The sequence below is a fragment of the Canis aureus genome, chromosome 6 (assembly GCF_053574225.1).
Source record: "Canis aureus isolate CA01 chromosome 6, VMU_Caureus_v.1.0, whole genome shotgun sequence".
NCBI classification, from domain to species: domain Eukaryota; kingdom Metazoa; phylum Chordata; class Mammalia; order Carnivora; family Canidae; genus Canis; species Canis aureus.
In genome coordinates, this window is record NC_135616.1 from 2,029,267 (window position 1) to 2,048,768 (window position 19,502).

General features: G+C 53.0%; 1 protein-coding gene across 2 annotated transcripts in view; it reads right to left on the reverse strand.

Moving 5' to 3' along the window:
- MYO5B (myosin VB) overlaps positions 1-19,502 on the reverse strand; it is a 332,937-nt gene that overhangs the window by 65,842 nt on the left and 247,593 nt on the right. For both annotated transcript variants that reach the window (XM_077899806.1, XM_077899805.1), the window contains exons 15-18: positions 18,599-18,754; positions 17,624-17,721; positions 12,026-12,112; positions 513-624 (exon numbers count right to left, since the gene is read on the reverse strand). In XM_077899806.1, the coding sequence (XP_077755932.1) occupies positions 513-624; positions 12,026-12,112; positions 17,624-17,721; positions 18,599-18,754 (453 nt within the window). The remainder of the gene's footprint in view (positions 1-512; positions 625-12,025; positions 12,113-17,623; positions 17,722-18,598; positions 18,755-19,502) is intronic.

Genomic DNA, 19,502 nt, shown 5'->3' on the forward strand with positions numbered 1-19,502 from the left:
CCTCAGTTCTCTCATCTGTAAACTGAGGAATGATGCTCACATGTTCCTCATGAAGCACTAGGAGGATCAGACCAGGTAGAGGTAGAAGAAACAGGAAGGTGACTCCCAGGTGCTTCATAACCAGGAGCCCCCTCCCCCACCCCAGCCTGTCGCTTGTGCAGCCACCAGCACGAGCCAGGAGCTCCTGTGAGAGCCAGTAACAGTGCCAACAGCAGAATGACACCAGGATCCCTGTGATCCCAGGGCTCACAATTGTTTGGTGAAGTGACAACCCCTCAATCACAAGACACGGGGACAAATGTGGTAACGGAAGCGACAGGGAGCACAGTTGGCCGATTCAGGCCGGGGTAGCTGACTTGATGTCTGGGAAGTCAGGACGGGCTCATGGGCCAGAAAGCATCCTAGGAGGATGGGGGAGCCCAGGCTGACAAGCAGAGGCTGACAAGTGCCTTCCAAGCCAAGGACATAGCACACACCCAGGTAACGCAGCCTCCAGGGCATGCCCAGCTCACCTTGATGAGGCTTTCTAGGACAGACCTGCAGATGGCCTTTTTATCCGTGCTGGTAAGCTCTCTCTTCTTGACCAGCACCCGATACCGGTTGAAGAAGTCGTGGTAAGTCCACCTGGAGGGAGAGCAGGTGCATCATGAGACCTGTCCTGCCCTCCAGCTGCCTGAGGCCCATGGGCATCGCAGACAGTGCCCCACTGGGTCACGGCTGCAAGCTGTGCTCAGAGCAGGAAAAAACATCCCAGGGGCTGGTCTTCCTCCAACCCCTCGGAGAACTTTAGCATGTGACTGAATTATGTCATTGTGGGGGGCAGGGGAACAGGAGAGTTTGGCAGAGCCCTCCGGGACGACTGAGGCACAAAGTCGTGTCCCACCACTCACACACTTGAGTCTACCACAGTAGGTTTCACTCAGGATAGTCCACATTCCTTAGAGGAATGCAAGCTCACTGCGACAGAAATGTTCAGCAACTTGCATTTAAAAAAAGGGGGGGGGGGGGAAGAGCATAATAATCCCAGTGCCTTTTTGGTAAGTGCGCTCTGGGAGGTTTTGGAAGGGGATTGTGTTGAGGGCCAAGTCCGTGTCCTGGCCTCTGCCCAGAGCTCCACTTAAATGTCCTAAGGTTTTCGCTGAGTGGGGCTATTTGTTAGGTGGGCTCCGCTCCTCTCCTCTCCGAAGCTACACCCATTCACACGGATGCTCACGCGGACACTCCCAACTCTGGACCTGTGTTGTCACACGTTCTGTGTCAGCATGGGTCTGCTCTTAAGCGGCCTTTTTCCCAACCACATCCCTCTGAAGGCGAGCCTGGCCATCCGTCCCCGGGTCCTGTGTCGCCGGCAGCGGTGCGTGGTCAGCCCCGCTCACCACCCAGCGGTGCTGGGGGCACTGCACAGGCCCTGGCCCCAGGCACACCCGGGGGTCTCACCCTGCCTGCACATCCGTTAGGTGCTACCCGGAGGCTGAGCACCCACCGCCTCCCATTCCCCCCGGCCCAGGTGCTCGAGCACCCCCTCCCACAGTGCTAATGGGGTAGTAAACTTAGTCGTCCGCGTCTCTCCTGGAGCACGTGCACCTTTACACAGGCCCTTCAGAAGTTGTTCCCAAAGGCGGAGCCCTGTGGGGTGGCACGTACTCCTGGGGGGCTGGCTCTCCTAGAGTACCCCTCTTACGCCGAGCCAGCCCCCAGCACAGCCCCCCATCCCACTTCCTTCCCAGGCTGTTCTCCACACCCCCATGGGACGCAAGGGACACAGCTCTGGGCCTCTTGGCGCCTCTGTCACCACCTACCTGGCTGCAGGAACGATTTGTAACCCAACTCTGGGTGTCAGAGGGGCAAGTATGAGAACAAGTGACAAAAGGAACTTTATGTCCTCACTGTGTGAGATGGCTGGTTACAGGTTATACCTTTTTTAAAGACCGCTTTCCTGAGAAGACTCAAACACAGACTCCAATACAGGTACTCTTAGTATTGACGGCAGATCTCAGTACGTTTGCAACGTCATGCAACCGTGCCCAGTGCTGCATTCCAGAACATATTCATAATCCCAAGCTCCTGTGCCCAGGATTAGTCCCTCCCTATTCTTTCCTCCCTTCCGGACCCCTGTGACAGCTAGCAGGCTTTGTTTCCATGTTTTTTGTTTTTTTGTTTTTTTTTTAATTGAGACCGCAGAGTGCATGAGAATATGATCAGGGGAGGGGTGGAGGCTGAGGGAGCTCGATTCCTGGACCCCGAGACCATGACGTGACCGACGCACCTACCACCTGCCCAGGCACACTATGTGCATGCTGCTCACTTTCGAACTGTCACAGATGTAATGGCAGCCAGTGCTCAGCTCCAGCTGGCCAGGTGGTAGGTGGCCCTGTTCACGGGTTCCCGGCAGCACGTGCAGGTTCCTTCAGGGGGATGGATGAAGGTGGGGGCCCCTGAGGCCTGCTTCACTTGTCAGGTTCCCCTCAAGTGGCAAGGGGGTCTATGAACCAAACCCACCAGAGGCAGGCCATTTCCAGTGCTGCAGGGGGTCTGCCCCGCGGGAGGCTGTCTCAAGGATAGCAGTCTGTATGACAGACGTCAGAAGTCCTGAGGTCTGAGCAGTCCTGATTCTGGAGCCTTGGGGCAGAGTGACGAAAAGCCACAGACTGGATGTGTGTTGTGTTTCTAACACACACACGGGCTCCTGGATTTCTCCCAGGCTCTGTCTGTCCCGATCCCCAAGATTTAAACACAGGCCGTTCTCTCTACCAGTACCTCCACGTGGGGGAAGATGCAGATGGCACTACGTGCACATACAAAAGGCTTTGTGGGGCCCGAGCCATCCCATTGCTTGTGCCTGCCCATTGGGAGGTGTGGGCTCCCCCTGAAGGCTGCTCAGCATGTCCCGTGTCACTTCCTGGTGGCACCTCCCTCCCCCCACAACAGTTACTTGTGTTCTTGTCTTATTTCTCCCCGTGAGTTTGCAATTTCTCTGGGGGATATAATCAGAGCACCATTTCGCTGGGCTAAAAACCCTAAATGGCTCTAATTGGAAGAACTCTTACTGCTGACAGTTCCATCACAGAGAGAAGTGACAGGTCCAAGGAAACGAGACAGTAGGGAGATGCGACTGCACACATGCCCAGGCCAGGACAGTACGTCGGAGTACAGAGGCCCATGCTGATGCGGACCAGCGGGGAGACCTCAGGCACGTCCTACACTTGCCCACATGGAAGTCTCCAGAATGGAGCATGCGTCACCCACCTCGTGAAGTACCTCCGACACTTTGGCCCAGGAGGTCATGGATGTGGAGTGTTCACCCAAAGCTTTCCACAAATCTAAGTTATTCTTCCCTCCGGCCTGATCCTCATGCCCTTTTCCTCACGAAAGCTTCGTTGAGCACCTGCTCCAGGGGGAGGCCCAAGACAACAAGCCACCCACCGAGGGGCCCAGGGCAGGTCCTCCCTCCGGGGCTACCAAGGGAGCATGTGGCCACCATGTGACATGCGCAGTATGAGTGTCCTTCAGTCAAGGACCCAGAATCAAATGTGGATCCTCTTTTCTGCCAGCCTCTGTGCTTTTAGAGATAAAGTCCTTGCAGGAAAGGCTCCCTCACTTGTACAAGAACCATCTCCCAAGTGAAGCTAAACAGAATAGGCGATGATTTTTCAAAAAAATAGAATTTCTTCACAGAACTTCTTGATTTGGTGGCGACACCTGGAGGTTTTTTGAGGTCACATGAAAATTGGGGAAGACCCCTCCACAGGACCACAGGTGTCCAGGATTCCCCCCAAAAGCACCCCACCACCACAGAATCCCTTCCTCTCACAGCATCTTTAACTGTTCCTGTCTCCATGTGGGATACAGAGCCTTGTAACCTCCCATAAAAGACAGTTTTTGTACAGGTGTTAGCTTCTTCACTGGACTCCAGCCTCTGCTGGCTGGGCTAGGATACACTTTTCAACTTCTCAGCACCTATCATGCTATCACTACACACAATCACATTTTAAAAGAATGGGTATTTTCCTGACCAATAAAATGGTTGGAATCGCAATGTTAAATCTTCTCATTCTATGGGTGCTTCTCAAAAATGGCACTGCTGGCCTTGGAGCAGGACAACCCTTTGTGCTCAGATGCACACAGAATATCTTCAGACTGTTCCCTACCACTTCATTCCTGGAGATAGGCAAAAATGTCCATGAATATTTCCAAAGTGTTCACTATAGAAGACAGTTCTAGCCCAAAGCCACCTTCCTGAGAACCACCAAGCATGCCTACCATCTGCCTCCACAGTGTGAGTCTGCTGCTTCCCTTCCTGCCCTTTCCACCCTCCTCAGGCAGCCCTGGACAGGTCCACGCCCTCTTGCAGGATGAGTGTGGTTCACTGGCCTGGATCTGTCTTAAGCCAATCCTAGGCCTGGCAGCTCTTCCATCTCACCTTGATGGTGGGAGAAGAGTGCCCATTCATGGTCTACTACTAGGCCCCCACTGTGGCTTCAGCCCTGGGCTCTATGGAGTTCTGGGGGCCTCAAGGACAGAATGCACACCCAGCCCTGCTGCTCTCCCTGGATTTGGACTCACAGGCCAGGGGCTTGGCTCAATATCTCAGACCTCACATGCCCCTGACCTGCTAGGGAGGCTTGCCCATCTGGTAGAAAAGTCACAGTTCTCTACCAGATGGGCAGACTTGGGTAGAGAAAGCCCAGGACCTATGATTCCTCCTGGTAAGAACAGGGAGATCAGATGCAAGGCTGGAAAGATGCTCCTTTGTAACAAGCTCCTCAGGCTCAAGACGGCATGTGGCAAACACATAGGGTGATGTTTGGTTGACCAAGTTCCCATCTAGAGCTTGGTAATGGACTAAACCATCTACATGTGGGAACATTCTAGAGAACACACCTCCCTGAGTGGTCCTCAGTGGATGAATGTGAACAGACGGGGCAGTTCTGTCGAAGTGGTAGCACTGTGCCCTCCCTTCTCCTGGATAGAGGCCCTCAAGGGGCTTTGGCTGGATAAGACAAATGCTAAGAGTCCCTCCAATGAGACCAGGGCATAAGTCACAGTCTCTACGAATCAGGCCATGAAGAAGAATCCCTGAAGACGGCATGTCAGGTTATCATGAGGATGAAAATAGCGAGCGTGTTTACAGGTCTTATCTGACAAGCATCTAGTATCTAGAAAATATAAGGAACTACCAGAGCACCAAAGAGACAAAACCCAATTAAAAAATGGGCAAAAGATCTGAATATATTTCCCCAAAGAGGATATACAAATAGCCAATAAGCACATGAAAAGATGCTAATATCATTAATCATCAGAGAAGTACTACCAAAATCACAAGGGAATCCCACTGGACACCCCCCAGGATGGCTGTGGTAACAGACGGTAACAACTGTTGGTAAGAACGAACAGAAGTAGGAAGCCACATCCACTGCTGGTGGAAACATAAAATGGTGTGACCACTGTGGGAAACAGTCTGGCAGGCCCTCCAAGGAGTAAACAGAGTTACCGTACAAGCCAGTAATCCCACTCCTGGGTATATAAGCAAGAGAAAAACACATGTTTACACAAAAATATGTACATGGAAAATCAAGGCAGTATTACTCGTACCTACCAAAAGGTGGAAATAACCCAAATGTCTGTTGACTGATGGTGGATAAAATGCAGTGTATCCTTACAAACACGATGGTCTTAGGCAATATGAAAGAACAACATTCTGGTTCACGTTAGAACCCAGATGACACAAAAGGCCACTCATTATACGCTTCCTGTGGTATGAGGCCCAGAGTAGACATATTCATAGAAAGAGAAAGTGAGTTAGTGGTCGTAAGGCTGGGAGGAGGGGGAGGAGGGGGAGGAGGGGAAAGAGGTGGTGATCACTAATGGGAACCAGGTTCTCTGTGCGGTGATAGAACATTCTGTGACTAGTAGTGAGGGCTGTACGAGTCTGGGAATATAATGAGAATCACCTGAGAACCGCACACCTTAGAAGGATACTTTAACTGCACCTAAATCACGTCCCAAGTTGTATAAGTCACCGTGATGAACAGACGAGCCTCGTGGAGGACTTCTGCAAGGCAACACATGAGGCACAGGACGTGCCCTTGCCCTTACTTCAGCCCTGATACTCAGGGAGGGGCTCCTAGTGTCGGGCAGCAGGGTGCTCACCCTTCAGGCCGCCGCCAACAGCCTCTCCTTGCCTTCCTCTGCCCCCAGCCACGTCCAGGGAAACACAGGCTCAGCCTCAGGGGGCACCGAGGTGGAAGGTTGCTCAGCTTTGCTGCCGAGGGAAAGAAACCTAGTGCTTCCCCACTGGCTCCAAGCTGGAGCTGAGCTACAATGTGAGGAGTGGAAATGGAAGCAGTCCTGGCACAGCCCCAGTCTAGCCAAGGGGCTGCCGCTGACCTGTGACCGACACTTTCCCCCAAGGGGTGGTTTCAAGGCTGAGCCCATTGGCCAAGCAGTTGTGATGTGCAGCCCTGCTGAGGAACCTGTGACAGACTCAGGTCAGGGAAGTGAGAGCAGGGGGAGGGGCCAGAATGAGGGGCCGTAAGAGGGTGGGGGGCGGGGGGACCAAAGAATTGTCATGTTCTAAGTCACTGTGCTCAGCAAGTAACTGTGCATCTGTGATGAAATGGGCAGGTGAGGAGCAACCTCTCAAGGCTCCACCTCCTGCCATGGTCTGGGGTTTGGTCCCTGTGGGGGCAGAAGGGATGGGGGCCTGGTTAGGGGTGCAAGTCCTTTCAGAGACCACTGCTGAGTTTTTCTGAGGTGTATAGGAGAAGCATGGAAGACTCAGCAGTTTTGTTTTTAAATATACACACTGCACATCCAAGTCGTTCTCCCACAACATGCATGCTGTGCTTCAGGGAGTCAGCCTCACCAACCCTCTGGGACCAGAGCTGCGCTGACCCCCACCCCCCGCCCCCAGAGGGGCACACACCTGCACACCAAGACACACCCAGGGGGCGCCAGGCCCAGGGGACAGTGGCCACACACTGCAGTCATCACGGTGTTTTGTGTACACGGTGACATGAGTATTTCTTAGCCACTGCGGTACATTTCAGACTGAATGATACATCTTCATTCTAATTCAGATGCACAGAGGAGCCATGATTCTTAGGGAGATAAAAATAGGCAAGTATCCTGGGGCTGGAGGGTAGGGCGAGGGAGCTGCAGAGGGCTGGTGCTGTGGGCTTGTTGGGCCTGTGTTCACGGCAGGACCAGCCAAGCATCCCGTGCCCGGGGCATCCGTGGGCTGGACCCAGGAACCTGAGCTGAGGTCTCAGCTGTGAAGGACTGCCCTCCGCAAGGGCTCCCAGGGAAGTGCCCTCTGGACACTTCCTCACAGGTCCCTCACCCTGGACCACATGTCTCTTTCTCTTTGGTATCTTCTTCCCTGGAAAGTGGCAGGAACCCTCTGGTCACTTCAATTGGAGAAACGCAGGAAAATGGCCTGCGTTGTAATCCCCTCATCAAAGAAGCCACTGAGGTTTCCTCTGGCAGCAGCCCTGCAAAGTTGTCTGACAAGCTGATGCAAGTGGAATCACTCTGCTCTCTCAAGTCTTAGTGCCATGGAGGCAAATTCTTTTTGAGATGACCCTCAATCCGCTCAGGAGGGCTCATCTTGCCCCAAAGTCAGGGTAACAATGACTGCCCGGCTCTACGTTACAGGGTCACACGCGTGACCCTTCATTCCTTCGAGCACTAGCACTTCGACAGGAACGCAGGAGCTACAGCAGCTTGCCTCCTTAATCCCCAGACACAGCAGACACGCCAACCTCCTGGATGAAGTGTAAGGGAGATTTTCAAGCAGTGAGGTCACCCCAAATGCCCACCACAATGGGCAGGGGCAGACAGGCAATGCATGGAGCCAGAAGACCACTACTGTGGTACTTTGCCCACCCAGGCCTCTCCCCACTACTCACCTTTCAAAGAAGTGCCAACCTGGGTGCCGTGGCCTGGGGAGGGCAGATTAGCCCTGAAATAACACAGGTGACTCAGCTCTACCGCGACACTATCAGGTGTGCTATAGAACTCTGGCGCCTCTTCCCAAAAGATGATCCTTCAGACAGCAGTTTGGGGAGGGAATCCTCCCTGAGCCTTCAGCAAACTCTGCTGAGACGGCACAGGTACGGCCATGCTAGACCTGAGCCCCAAAGTGTAAATCACAGCATGAGGTCACATTTTCTGTGAAGCAGAATATACCAGATTTTCCTTCCCTCCGTACACTCTCCGCAATGCTTGCAACTATGCAAACCCCTGTGATCATCTGCTAGAAGGAAGGATGTGTGACTGGATGAGAGGCAGGGGGGCAGGTTTGTCAACACTGAGGTTAGTTCTGCTCTCAGCTGGGTGGCGTGGGCAGCAGGAGCAGCAGCTTTCCATAGGAATCTCAAGACTTGGAGGCAATGCAGCCTCCGAGCTGCCAAGGGAGAGGCTGTCTTGTGAGGAGAGAAGCCTCGCTGTGGAGGCTGAGACTGGAAGACTGACCAGTAGGAGCGAATGGTTGCCTCTTCTGCACCTGGACACCCGTGGCTTCCGGCCTGGTGGACTCCTCCTGCTGTCTCCCCACCAACCTGAAGCCCCTTCACCCCTTCAAGGCCCACCTCAAATCTCCCCTCCTCCAGGAAGCCACATTTCCTCCCAAACTTGGCCTAGTTACACATTGCTCTCTGTTTTAGGTTCTCATCCCTTCTCCTCGGCTCTGAGCTCCGGATGTGCCGAGGCCACGACGTGGATCGTGAATCCCCTTTCCAGCCCTCGGCACACAGCTAGAGGCTCGAAGGGGGTGAGACCTGAAGCAGGTGGCCAGATTAACAGGAGAGGAGACATGAAGGCAAGAAAATATGCTCATCGTAGCAGCTCATGTAAGACCAACAGGAGTAAACCCCCGTCCACTTCCAGAACAGAGGATCCTCTGCTGCAGCAGCAACTCTGGTGGGACCGTGGGTGGCACATGGTCACTCTGACTTCCCCGCAGGGCTGCCAGTGAGTCCAGGGGTGAACCCCAGGTGGCAGAGGCGCATGGGTCCTCCACCTAAAGCACGGTCAGACCCAGACTCCTGGCTTTCCCTGACATTTTCTAAGAAGTTCACACCCTCTGCAGAGCACGTGTCATCCTACCACCAAACACCTCGATGTTTCACAAAGTCCTGGTGAAACAGGTGGCTCTTTATATCCTAAGACAGCCTCAGAACATCTTGTCTTTGCATGCTTATTTCCTTTCCCCTGGAGTGGCACCGTCCCAGTGGTCATGCCTCCCGCTTGACAAAACCCCCAGCAGCACCAAGTATACATTAGAGATGGAGATGTGCACCTGGGCTCCTCCACTTACCTGGGGGCCTCCAGGCTGCACAGCACAGGTGAGACCATGAGGACCCGCAGTTTCAAAGGTTTTCCCACAAGGATCCTCCATGGTTGAACATGGGATGTCTTGGCTCCGGTTCTGACAGACTGTAGGTAATTCTAAGACTGACCTTTTCAATTCCTTAGGGAACTCTAGATGCTCTTTTGAGGGGACCAGACACATCGGGGTTTCACAAAAATAAAGCTAAACATTCCTGGCATAGGCTCGTTCTGCCTTGACAATCGCATCCGTAAGGATGTGGTTTCTTGCTCACACCTAAGCAAGTGATAAACATGTACTAGCTCTATGTGGAGGCCTTGAGGTGCATTATGTCAGTCATGATGACCACTTATGGCAGGACTACTTGGTGATAGGGCAGCCCAGGCTGAGATTAGTCGACTTGCTTGAGGTTACCAAGCCAAGGAGGATGGGAATGGATGGTGCAAGCCAGACCTGACTCCGACCACTGGGCTCCTCAGGCTCGTGCACAGTCTGCAGTCTAGGCTTCTACTCCCAAGCTGGGACAGGCAGAGCACCATCTACACCAAGCCTCCAGTTGGGGCCCAGCCCCTGGGGAGCAGACATAAAACCCTAGCCTTGCTCCTTGCCCCTGATATACCCGTTGGGATGGTGCCATTTGATGGCCATGAGCAGTAAGATGCCAGGTGGGGGAAGGGGGCTCCTAAGTCCTCTCAACCATGGCCACAGTGACCCTGAGCAGTTACTTTCCTCCATGGCCTCATCAGCCACAGTGTGTTTTATGTCACAACGTACCACGTCTATATATGAAGCTCACAGGAGGACACGCTGTGAGATCCTCTCTACCACAAACTGCCACCTTCTACTCTCTATCCCTTGTCACTCCACTAAATCAACAAGACGCCCATCATGGCCCTTTACATTGATTTCCTGGCCCACCAATGGCTTGCAAAGCCATTCTGGAAACAGAGGGCTGAAGATCGACTACAGACTTCTTTGGGAGGCAGGAGCAGAGCCCAGCTGCCTGGGGAGCACATGTGCAAAAGCAGTGGCCAGGTGGCTCCACAAGGCCCCTGTGGGTTGTGTGAGTTGCACGAACCCCAACTGATCCAAATGCTGTGCTTGGAGTAGCCACTGAAAGTTAATCCAATTGGCTGGACTGCAGTTCTGTGGAGCCACCGCGCCCGTGGCCCCTCAGTCAAGGGGCTAGTGGCGGGCACTGCAGGGCAGACAGGGTACAGCAGCGGAGCCCTGCCCTGAGGGGGCAAGCGTGGCTCACCTTGTTCATCAAGCAGTTGTCAGCAATTTGTATTCAGATCTCAGGGTCAGAACAGGAGGTGGAAGACAGACAGAGGCTGTCCCGGGGCTCTAGGCACGGAGAGACAGGGTTGCAGGGAGAGCACTCCAGTCTTCCACGCTGGCCAGGGCAGACTGTCCCCACCAATGCCCCAAGCTGCCTGGGTGTCCAGATCACTGGCAGTTCTTGTGCTTTCCCGGGCAAATGCAAACCCCTAATTCCAGCACTAACTTCCTTCCAGGGCCTAACATTTGGGAATCATCAATAACTCAACATTTGAGTTATTCCGTGGTCAACGGCTGCTGCTATGACACCAATTCCTCCACGGCAGCAGCCAAGTGCCAGCCGGAGACAGCAGGGAGGGGGAAGGGAGGCCTGGCCTGCATGTCCTCCTCCCCATTCCTGGTTCACTTCACCTCCTGACACATACGGCCCTTCCAAGGACAGGGGTCCCTGAGGAACCTAACACAAGCTCTGGGCTGCTAGGAGGCTCTGCTCAGCTCAGCCCCAATTCATGGCAAAGGACATCTAGCCTAGGAGATGCTGGTCTCCTCAGTATGACCTCAAGAGACTTAAGGTCTCCATCCTACTTCAGGGAAGTATCCAGAAAGGATCCAGTCTTGCCATAGCTTTGACAGATACCAGGTGGCTCAAGGGCTTATCCACAGTACAAACTAGATCTTGACAGTGGTTTTTAAATTCAAGATTATATTTCCCACCATGGATTGGATTCTGTTTCAAGTTAAAGGGGCCCATTGATAAATGGATGAACAAAAAGCTATCTGTACCTACAATAGTGTTCAGCCACAAAAAGGAAGGAGATCCTGACATGTGCCCCATGGGTGAGCCTTAAAGGTCCCAGACCAAGTGGAAGAAGCCAGTTGCCACACCACCACCGCAGGATCCACTTACACAAAGGACACAGAGTCCTCAGAAACAGCGACAAAGTGGAATGGTGGCTGCCCGCCATTGGAGGGTGGAGGACATGGGGATTTGGTGGTTAATGGGTACAGAATAAAAGAGCCCTGGAGACGGTGCCCTGATAAGAAGTGCACTTACCACCACTGACCTGTATACCTCAAAACAACTCCGACTGTAAATATGTGTATTTTACAATATATTTTTAAAAAGGGAACAAGGTGGAAACAAAGGAGAACTCTCCTCTGCAGTCCCAGCTGGCTCATCGCCCAGACCAATGCCAACCCGAAACATGAAAAGCTGTCCCAGATGATGCCCCCCCCCCACCCCGTGAACTCCCATCACCTCTCAGGCCAACGTGCCGTCCTCCTCCCTGTGGGCACCCTGCTCGGGCCCTCAGCATTTGGGGACTTTGGAGCGTCAATGTTGTTGTGTAAACGAGATCCCCGGGGAGCCTGGCCGTGGCCACCCATCAAGCACACAGCTGGTGGGTGCATTACCTGGATGGGTAGCCGGCTGCACTGATCCGGATTGTCTCCAACACCCCACATGCCCGGAGCTGCTGCACTGCTCTCTTGGGGTCAAAGCTGCGGAGACAGCAAGACAGGTTGTAAGTGGCAAAGAAACAGGAGCAAGGGACAGAGGACTTCTTCCTGCACGGAGCCACAGACTGCCATGCACCTTGAGCTCAGCCGCCACGTGGAGACAGACTGACCTGACTTGGCAGGCGCGGGAGTTAGAGCAGCACTGTGTGTGTCCCTGCTCTCACCTGGGGTACGTGGTCTTTCTCTTGGCAGACGTGAATTCTGTGTGCCCTCCAGGACCCACTCCTGCTTCCTCCCCAACCCTTCCCTTGTTGTTTCCACCTGCATGGGCATCTGCATTCATTCAAAGGCCAACTCCTCTGCACGTGCCACCACAGCAGCGCTTGGTTCAGGAATTAGAGGGTGAGTTCCCGGCCAGGAGGACCTGTGGTCTGAACTGTGACTTGGTCACTTTCCAGCTGCATGGATTATTTAGGGAAAGAGCATCATGGCCTCCTCAGGCCTTCGTACCCTCACCTATGTAACAGGGTCTAATAGTAGGATCCCTTTTCTTAGTGTTGGTGCAAAGATTGAACCCAATGGCCAGGGAGAGCAGTTAGACCACCATGCATGCATGTTAGACCAACACTGGGATGCATGCATGGTCAGCTGCAGTTGTGGTGGCTGCCCAGGTAGGATAAGGAAACCCAGCTGCTCGTCCGCAGAGACATGAGGCATGTCTGCAATAGCTCACCTGCCCCAAACTGCTGTTTCGCATGAAACCCCAGCATTTACTCCAACATGTACATTGAGTAGGACACTGTAAGGTCAGCAACCAGGCGTGGCCTGAGAGCGTCCACAGAGGGACAGAAGCGGACAGAAGCAGTGCCCCAAGTGGTACATGATAACCCGGTACAAGCACTGCCAGAGACGGGAGAGTACCGGGGCCAGCTCGGGCAGCAGGGAGTCCTCACAGGGAAGCACGAGCTGGACCAGAACCCATTCCTGCTCACAGTTGGCGAAGACCACTGTCCACCTGTGAGGGGATGGGAAGTACACGCACCCTCCCCTTCTGTTTCTCAGCTCAGCCCGAGCCCAGGGCCACACAGGCCTAGCACACCTTCCAAGTCAGCAGGTAGCCCATCTGCCCAGCAGAGACATGTGTGGCTTCATCTCCAGGACCTGGGGTGGCCTCTGGCCACCCTTGCCTGCTGCCTCCCCAACGGCCCAGGGTCTTCTCACAGCTTGGGAGTATGGATCAGAACTCTGCCCTGGAGATGTCCCCTGACTTCCCGCTTCCACATACCACCACTCAGGTCCCAGTGCTAGCCTCTCTTGCGCCAACAACCCAGTCGTCCATCGAAGCACATGGACTGGATCAGCAGGCACCTCCCACACACCTGATGGCCATGAGCTGACCTGAGTCCAGGGACTCCTTGCCTTCCAGGCCAACCCTGGGACTCAGGGTCCCCAGGGTCATCCACATGGTCCTCCAGGCCCATGCCCCTTGGGCCTCCCCAGCCACCTCTGAACCTGAGCAAGTCTGGCTACTTTTGACACCCAGCTCCTCCAGGAAGTCCTCCCGATTACTCCAGCCCCAAGGTGCCCATGGCACATAGGTGAGGGACAATCAAGCACTGAAGTCTACACAGTCCCCAACAAGGGGGCTACTTCAGGGGAATGAGTTTGACTTTCCTAAGCAGGCCAAGAGCTCCTCATGGAAGGTCCTATGGGCTGAAATAAAACCAAAGGAGCCTATACGTGTGTGGAGCCTTCGCTACACCTGGAGCCCACCTGGGCACCCCCTTTGCTGTATTCTGATGCGTCACCAGGATGCAGTGCAGTACTGGGATCCCCGCAGACCCCTCACCGATGTGCAGGGGTAGCGAGACATTGAGAACATGGAACATCAAGGCTGCTGTGACCTTGAGTGACCTGAGACAGCCTTTGGGATGCAGGCTCTGCTTCCCTCAGCCTGGAGGTGGCCAGCTGGGCCTGGAGTCAGGATGTGCTGGAGCTTGGGAACAGCTTCCTGTGGGCTTCTCCCCCAAGGTTCTCTGCACCAGCATTCCCCAGGCCAGGCCAATCCAGGCCACTCTGCGTACTAGGGGTGGGCAGCATGCTTGGCAAGCATCTGTGATCTCTTGTCCCTTGTGGGTCCACCTGCGGTCCCACCGACTTTCTGCGCACACACACACTCTCCTCCCAAGTTGGCGGCATTCTTTTCCACATGGGATGTGGGGGAACAGGGCAAGGGTGAAGTGGAAAACTTGGTACGGCCACGGACAGCCTGTGCCACTCCAGGCAACGCATCATCTCCCTGAAGCTCCTTTTCCTCCCTGGTCCAACAGAGGCTGAGGCTCTCTGCCCAACTCTAATTCACCAGTTTGTTGTAAGGACTAAGTGATAGAGAAGAATGACACCATGGGGAGAAAAAAAGTAGACGCCAAGACGACACTGCCACCCTCCTTAACTGCTCACGCCCTGGGGACGTGGACAGCCAGCCAACCTTCTGCATTTTAATCTCATGTCTTCAATAGGAAAGAAAGCCCAGGGTCACCCGCATCTCTCACCGTCTCACTGCCTGCTACCAGGTGACCAAGGGCAGAACACCAGCCATCCCACCTAGTGGAGTTGGGAGAACTGTGGTGGGGACACACAACACTTCATTTGGGACCGCACAGTCACCACCGATAGACGAGTCCATCTGCTGAAATGCAGGGTTATACCTCTTCCTCCCAATGAACCTGCAGGGTCAGCAAAGCCAGCAGCTTGGAACCCAGCTCCCCACAGCAGTCACGTGCGACCTCACTGATTTTGCACACGCTGCCAGCTCCAGCTGGGACTCAGTCTCTGTGGCGTGTTGCAGTCATGCTTCAGGACCTCAGGACTCCCAGGGCTGTCTGTTCCTGAGGCCAGGGAGCAGGGGGGACCGACCCTCAGCACACTGGCCAGGTCCTCTAACTAGCGACCCCAGATTTATCACACTTGCCCAGGCCACCTCCACCCTGGACACTTCCCCACACCCCCTGCTTCTCTGTTCCTGCAGCACCCCCATGTACCCACAGACGGTCACATCTACACTGCTGTCCGTGGTCAGTGCTGGTAACTCCTTAAGGATGAAGGACATTCCCACTTGTCCTCGCCCAGCATCCAGTGAGCAAGGGGTATGATAGATGTTTTTTGAAGGAAGGAGAGGAAAAAAGACATTTCTGTAAGAGATGCTATCAAAGCACTTCGTGGAGGACGGCATCCTCCTCTAGGGGCACAGTTCTGTCCTCCGAGGGACAGCTGGCAATCATAAAGTATTTCTGGTTGTCACGGTGATGGGGATGCTGCCAGCATCCAACAGGACAGCCCCCCATAATAGCATATACCTGGCCCAAAGGATGCTAAGGTTGAGAGAGCAGTTGTAGGGAATGACGGGAGGCATACAGAACTTTCCTTCTAGAAGGATGCATCTGTATTTTTAATAAGATACATATATTATAAAATGTTATATATCTTACTCATCAAAAATTTTATGCTTCTCACAGATCATCTACGCCATCTCCTGGATTCCTTTAATCAGGATGCTCAGTTTTAGCTCCATTTAGCATATAGAGAAATGAGGCCAACAGTACAGGGCTAGCTCGTGGATCAAACACTTGCTTGCAGAGCCCCAACCAGAATCCAAGTGCTCTGACCTGGCTCAGTATTCTCCCCACTTTATTACGGCAATTTTGGGCCTGAAGGCAAAAGAAGATCTTAGAAATGTGGGCCATTAGGACCAGATAGTCATCCTGAAAGCCCCCAGCATCTCCCTTCATCCGGGAGGGGAGACCCAGCAGGGGAATCAAGCAGGTGGCAGACACCAGGTCCTGAGGAATGAACTGCCCAAGGTTGCCGCTGGTTGAGGACAGAGCTGGTACCCAGCCCTCGACTCTCCTCCCTGGGGCCCCTGCACGGCACTCCTGCCCTTCACACATGATGGAAGCCTCTCACTCACGCCGCCCCACTAAACAGCCTCTCTTCTTCTGGAGTCAGCTGGTAAACATGTCACATGGAGAGAATTCCTAACTACTTCTCAGAAATTTGGAGGAAGAGAAGAGAGTCAACAATCAGCACGCTTCAAGGCAGGCTGACTCAGTGTGGTCTTCCTGACCTTTTACAGCACAAGGCCCACTGGAGCACAGGTCAAGCTTCATGAGATACTAGGAAGAGTAGAGGAGAGTTCAGATACTCTTACAGAGTTGCCAGGATAAATTGCCAGAAGGAAATTATGCTAGGACTAAAAAAGGAAGTCAGAAAGCTGGGAATAAAGTGCTCTAAAAATTTAGAAATATACCTCCTTGGGCCAGAAGACAGAGCCTGGGTGGTGGCTGAGGGCCACCATAATGGGTTATGGAAGTAGATAAGGGACTGTCCTAAAGGCTTTGAGGAACATTATAGGCAAGATACAGAGTCTAAAACAATTTCACAGAAGGAAGAGAAAAGGGAAACCAGAATACATTTTCAAGGAGATTCCATGAGACTTTGACCATGACTGGACATGTAGGAGTCAGAGGGAAGAATCAGGGCTTATACTGTCCAACATGGTAGTCATTAGCCAGCTACAGCTATCTGAATACAACTAAAGTGACAGGATTCAGTTCCTCAGTCACACCAGTCACATCCCAAAGCACACAATAACCATACATGACTGGTGGCTACCATCTTGGACAATGCACATTATAGAGCAGCTCCACCTATCACAGAAAGTTCTCCTGGTCAGCACTGGTCCAGAGTGACTCTCAGGTCTGGGGGGTAAACGAGCTGTCAGGAAATGGTTACCCCATTTACCATATAACAGACCAAACAGGAACCGTTTCTTGGGGGAAAACAAGGAGTCTGATTTCAGACACGCTGAATGTGAATCAGCCAACAAAGCTGCAGCAGGCATTCAGAAAGTCTGGTCTGGAATTTGACAGAGACGTACAGAGTTGCCATTATACAGATTTGGGTGGGGTCAACCATGCGGGCATGGACAGAACAAGATAGGAGTAGAAGTAGAATTTAGACCAGCAAAGGCTGAGGAGTGGGGTGGGGGAAGGTGAGTGGGTATGGCTAACTGCAGCAACTCAGTGGTAGAGGGGATGTGAGATAGAGGACCAGCTTTATGTGTCATCACTCAACACGTCACTTGAGATCAAGTTTCCCCAATGGAAGAGGCCTCCCCGACCCCTCCCACTATCTTCCCACCTCTGAATTGAACATCTGTTGTGAGACACAGGTACATCTACATTTACTGACAGACTCTTATGTAGTTCTCTGTTTGATTCAGGTGTGCACACTCCTCAACACCACTGTAGACTCTGTGGAATTAGCGACCTGTATCCTCTCATTCTCTTGAATCCTTTTAGACAGCAGATAGGTGGAACTTGGTAAATGTCTGTGGGCCAGTATTCAGCATGTGAACCGTCACTATTCATCCTGCCCCAGACCCCCCTTCAAGGCTGTGCCTGGTCTCTTCCACCTGAACTTGTAAGGAAGCCAGGCTTGATCAGCCTGACTCCATCGGAGGGGCTGCTGAATAATCCCCATGCAGGCACTTACTGGAAGGGGAGCTTCTCGTCATTTGGCTTGATGCAGCGCACGTAGTGCGGCGTCGTGGCATTTAGGGTCTCCATGAGCAGGTGTAGGGAGGTACGGAACTGGAGGAACAAGACGAAATAACACCAGTTATTTTTCCCTAACATTTTGCTGATGTATAATAAAGAAATGCCCGCAGACTGGTGGCAGTAGTTGTTGATTCTATCATGGTCATTATGAATCCAGAAGGATAGGAAGAAATTCAGAGACCTAGGGTCAGATCCTATTTGACATTCCGGCCTTGCTGTAGGTCCAAAATCAAGGCACTCCCACATTCTGGCTTCAGGACTCTTTGAACCAAACAGGGAAAGCCCAGCTGCTGACACGTCTAACTCAGTGTGGTAGATTAAATGAGATGAAGGCGGGGGAGTGGGGGGGTCAGTCAGTACTGGGAAATGGGACAGAAGTCCTCACAGTGACTGGAGACTGATTATTCCTAAGCCTGAGGCCTGGAGCCCCCACCTCCAGTGCCTGGGCAGCCTGGAGGTTTGTAAAGTAATGTGAAACATCCAGAAGAGGCAAATCCTCTATAGTAGAAAGGTTAGCGGCTTTCAGGGCGTGACAGGTACCCTCCCCCCAACCCCCATCTTGGGAGACACACTGGACACAAAATCCCACAAAGACCACACAGAAGGGGCTTCAGGTTTGTGGTCCACGGGCTTATTTAACCCAACCTGCAGATTCCAGGACCCTCTTGCTTCTTCGACCAGGCATGTGTGGTCCTACCAGGGGCTAAGTGCACTGCTTGAGCCTATATTCATCCCCTTTCTCTTTCCTCTCAGTTCCCTCTAGAGAGGGCTTCCCAGTTTCCTCCTACAAAGAGCACTGGTGGCTGAAGGTGCAGATGTCAAGGCTGCTTTGGCCTCCCTCTGAGTCTGCAACAGTCCTTCACCTGCAGAGAGGTTGGCCCTGCCCCACAGCTTCCTGCCAGAGGCTTACCTGGTGGCCCACAGTTCTCTTGTGCTCCTTGTTGGAAGCTTTCAGGGGAGGTCTGGCAGAGCGGATGTTGATCTTGGAAGACGAGCCCTTCCCAGATGTAGTGGTGGCAGAAACGGAGTCCTTGTCATCATGAAACAGATCAGCCACCAGTGGGAACTAGAAACAAACACAGGAAGATCACTGAACTCGAGATCTCTTGGACTTTCAAAGCAGTTTTCTGGTACCTACCCAAGAGACCTGAAGACACATCTAGACCCAAACTTGCACACCGAAGCCCATAACCACACTATTCAGAGGAGCCACATAGTGGGAACAATATGAATATCAAACAGCTGATAAACAGAATGTGGCAGATCCATACAGCGAATACTCTTCGACGACCTAAGGGAGTAAAGTCCCCACATGTGCCACAACACAGATGAACCCTGGCCAAGTGAAAGAAGTGAGACACACAAGACCACGGAGCACACGATTCCATTTACATGAAATGTCCAGGGAACACCAAGCAGTTTAGTGGAGGCCGGGGGCCAGAGAAGAACAAAGTAGAATGACTGAAAACAAGAGCAGAGTCTCTTTCTGGAATAATGCAAATTTTCTAGTATTTATAATCTCTCCTCTCTGCTCATCCTGAGAGGCGCATCCTCCATGGACCTTCCCAGCTCACCCCTCTCTTCACGTCATCACCATGCACCCAGGTACCAGTTGAGGTCTGCACAGGGCCCTGAGTCCCCTGCTCACTGAGTCTATAGCCTCCTAGCCTCCCCCTCCATGGGGGAGTGGGCCTGAGAAAGGATTAAGGGAGACAGTCCACGTGAGCAACAGTAAAGTGCCCAGCATATAATAAGCCTTCCAACATTGCCCTGTTTTATTATTTTTATTAGAGGATATGTATGTGAAAAATCTG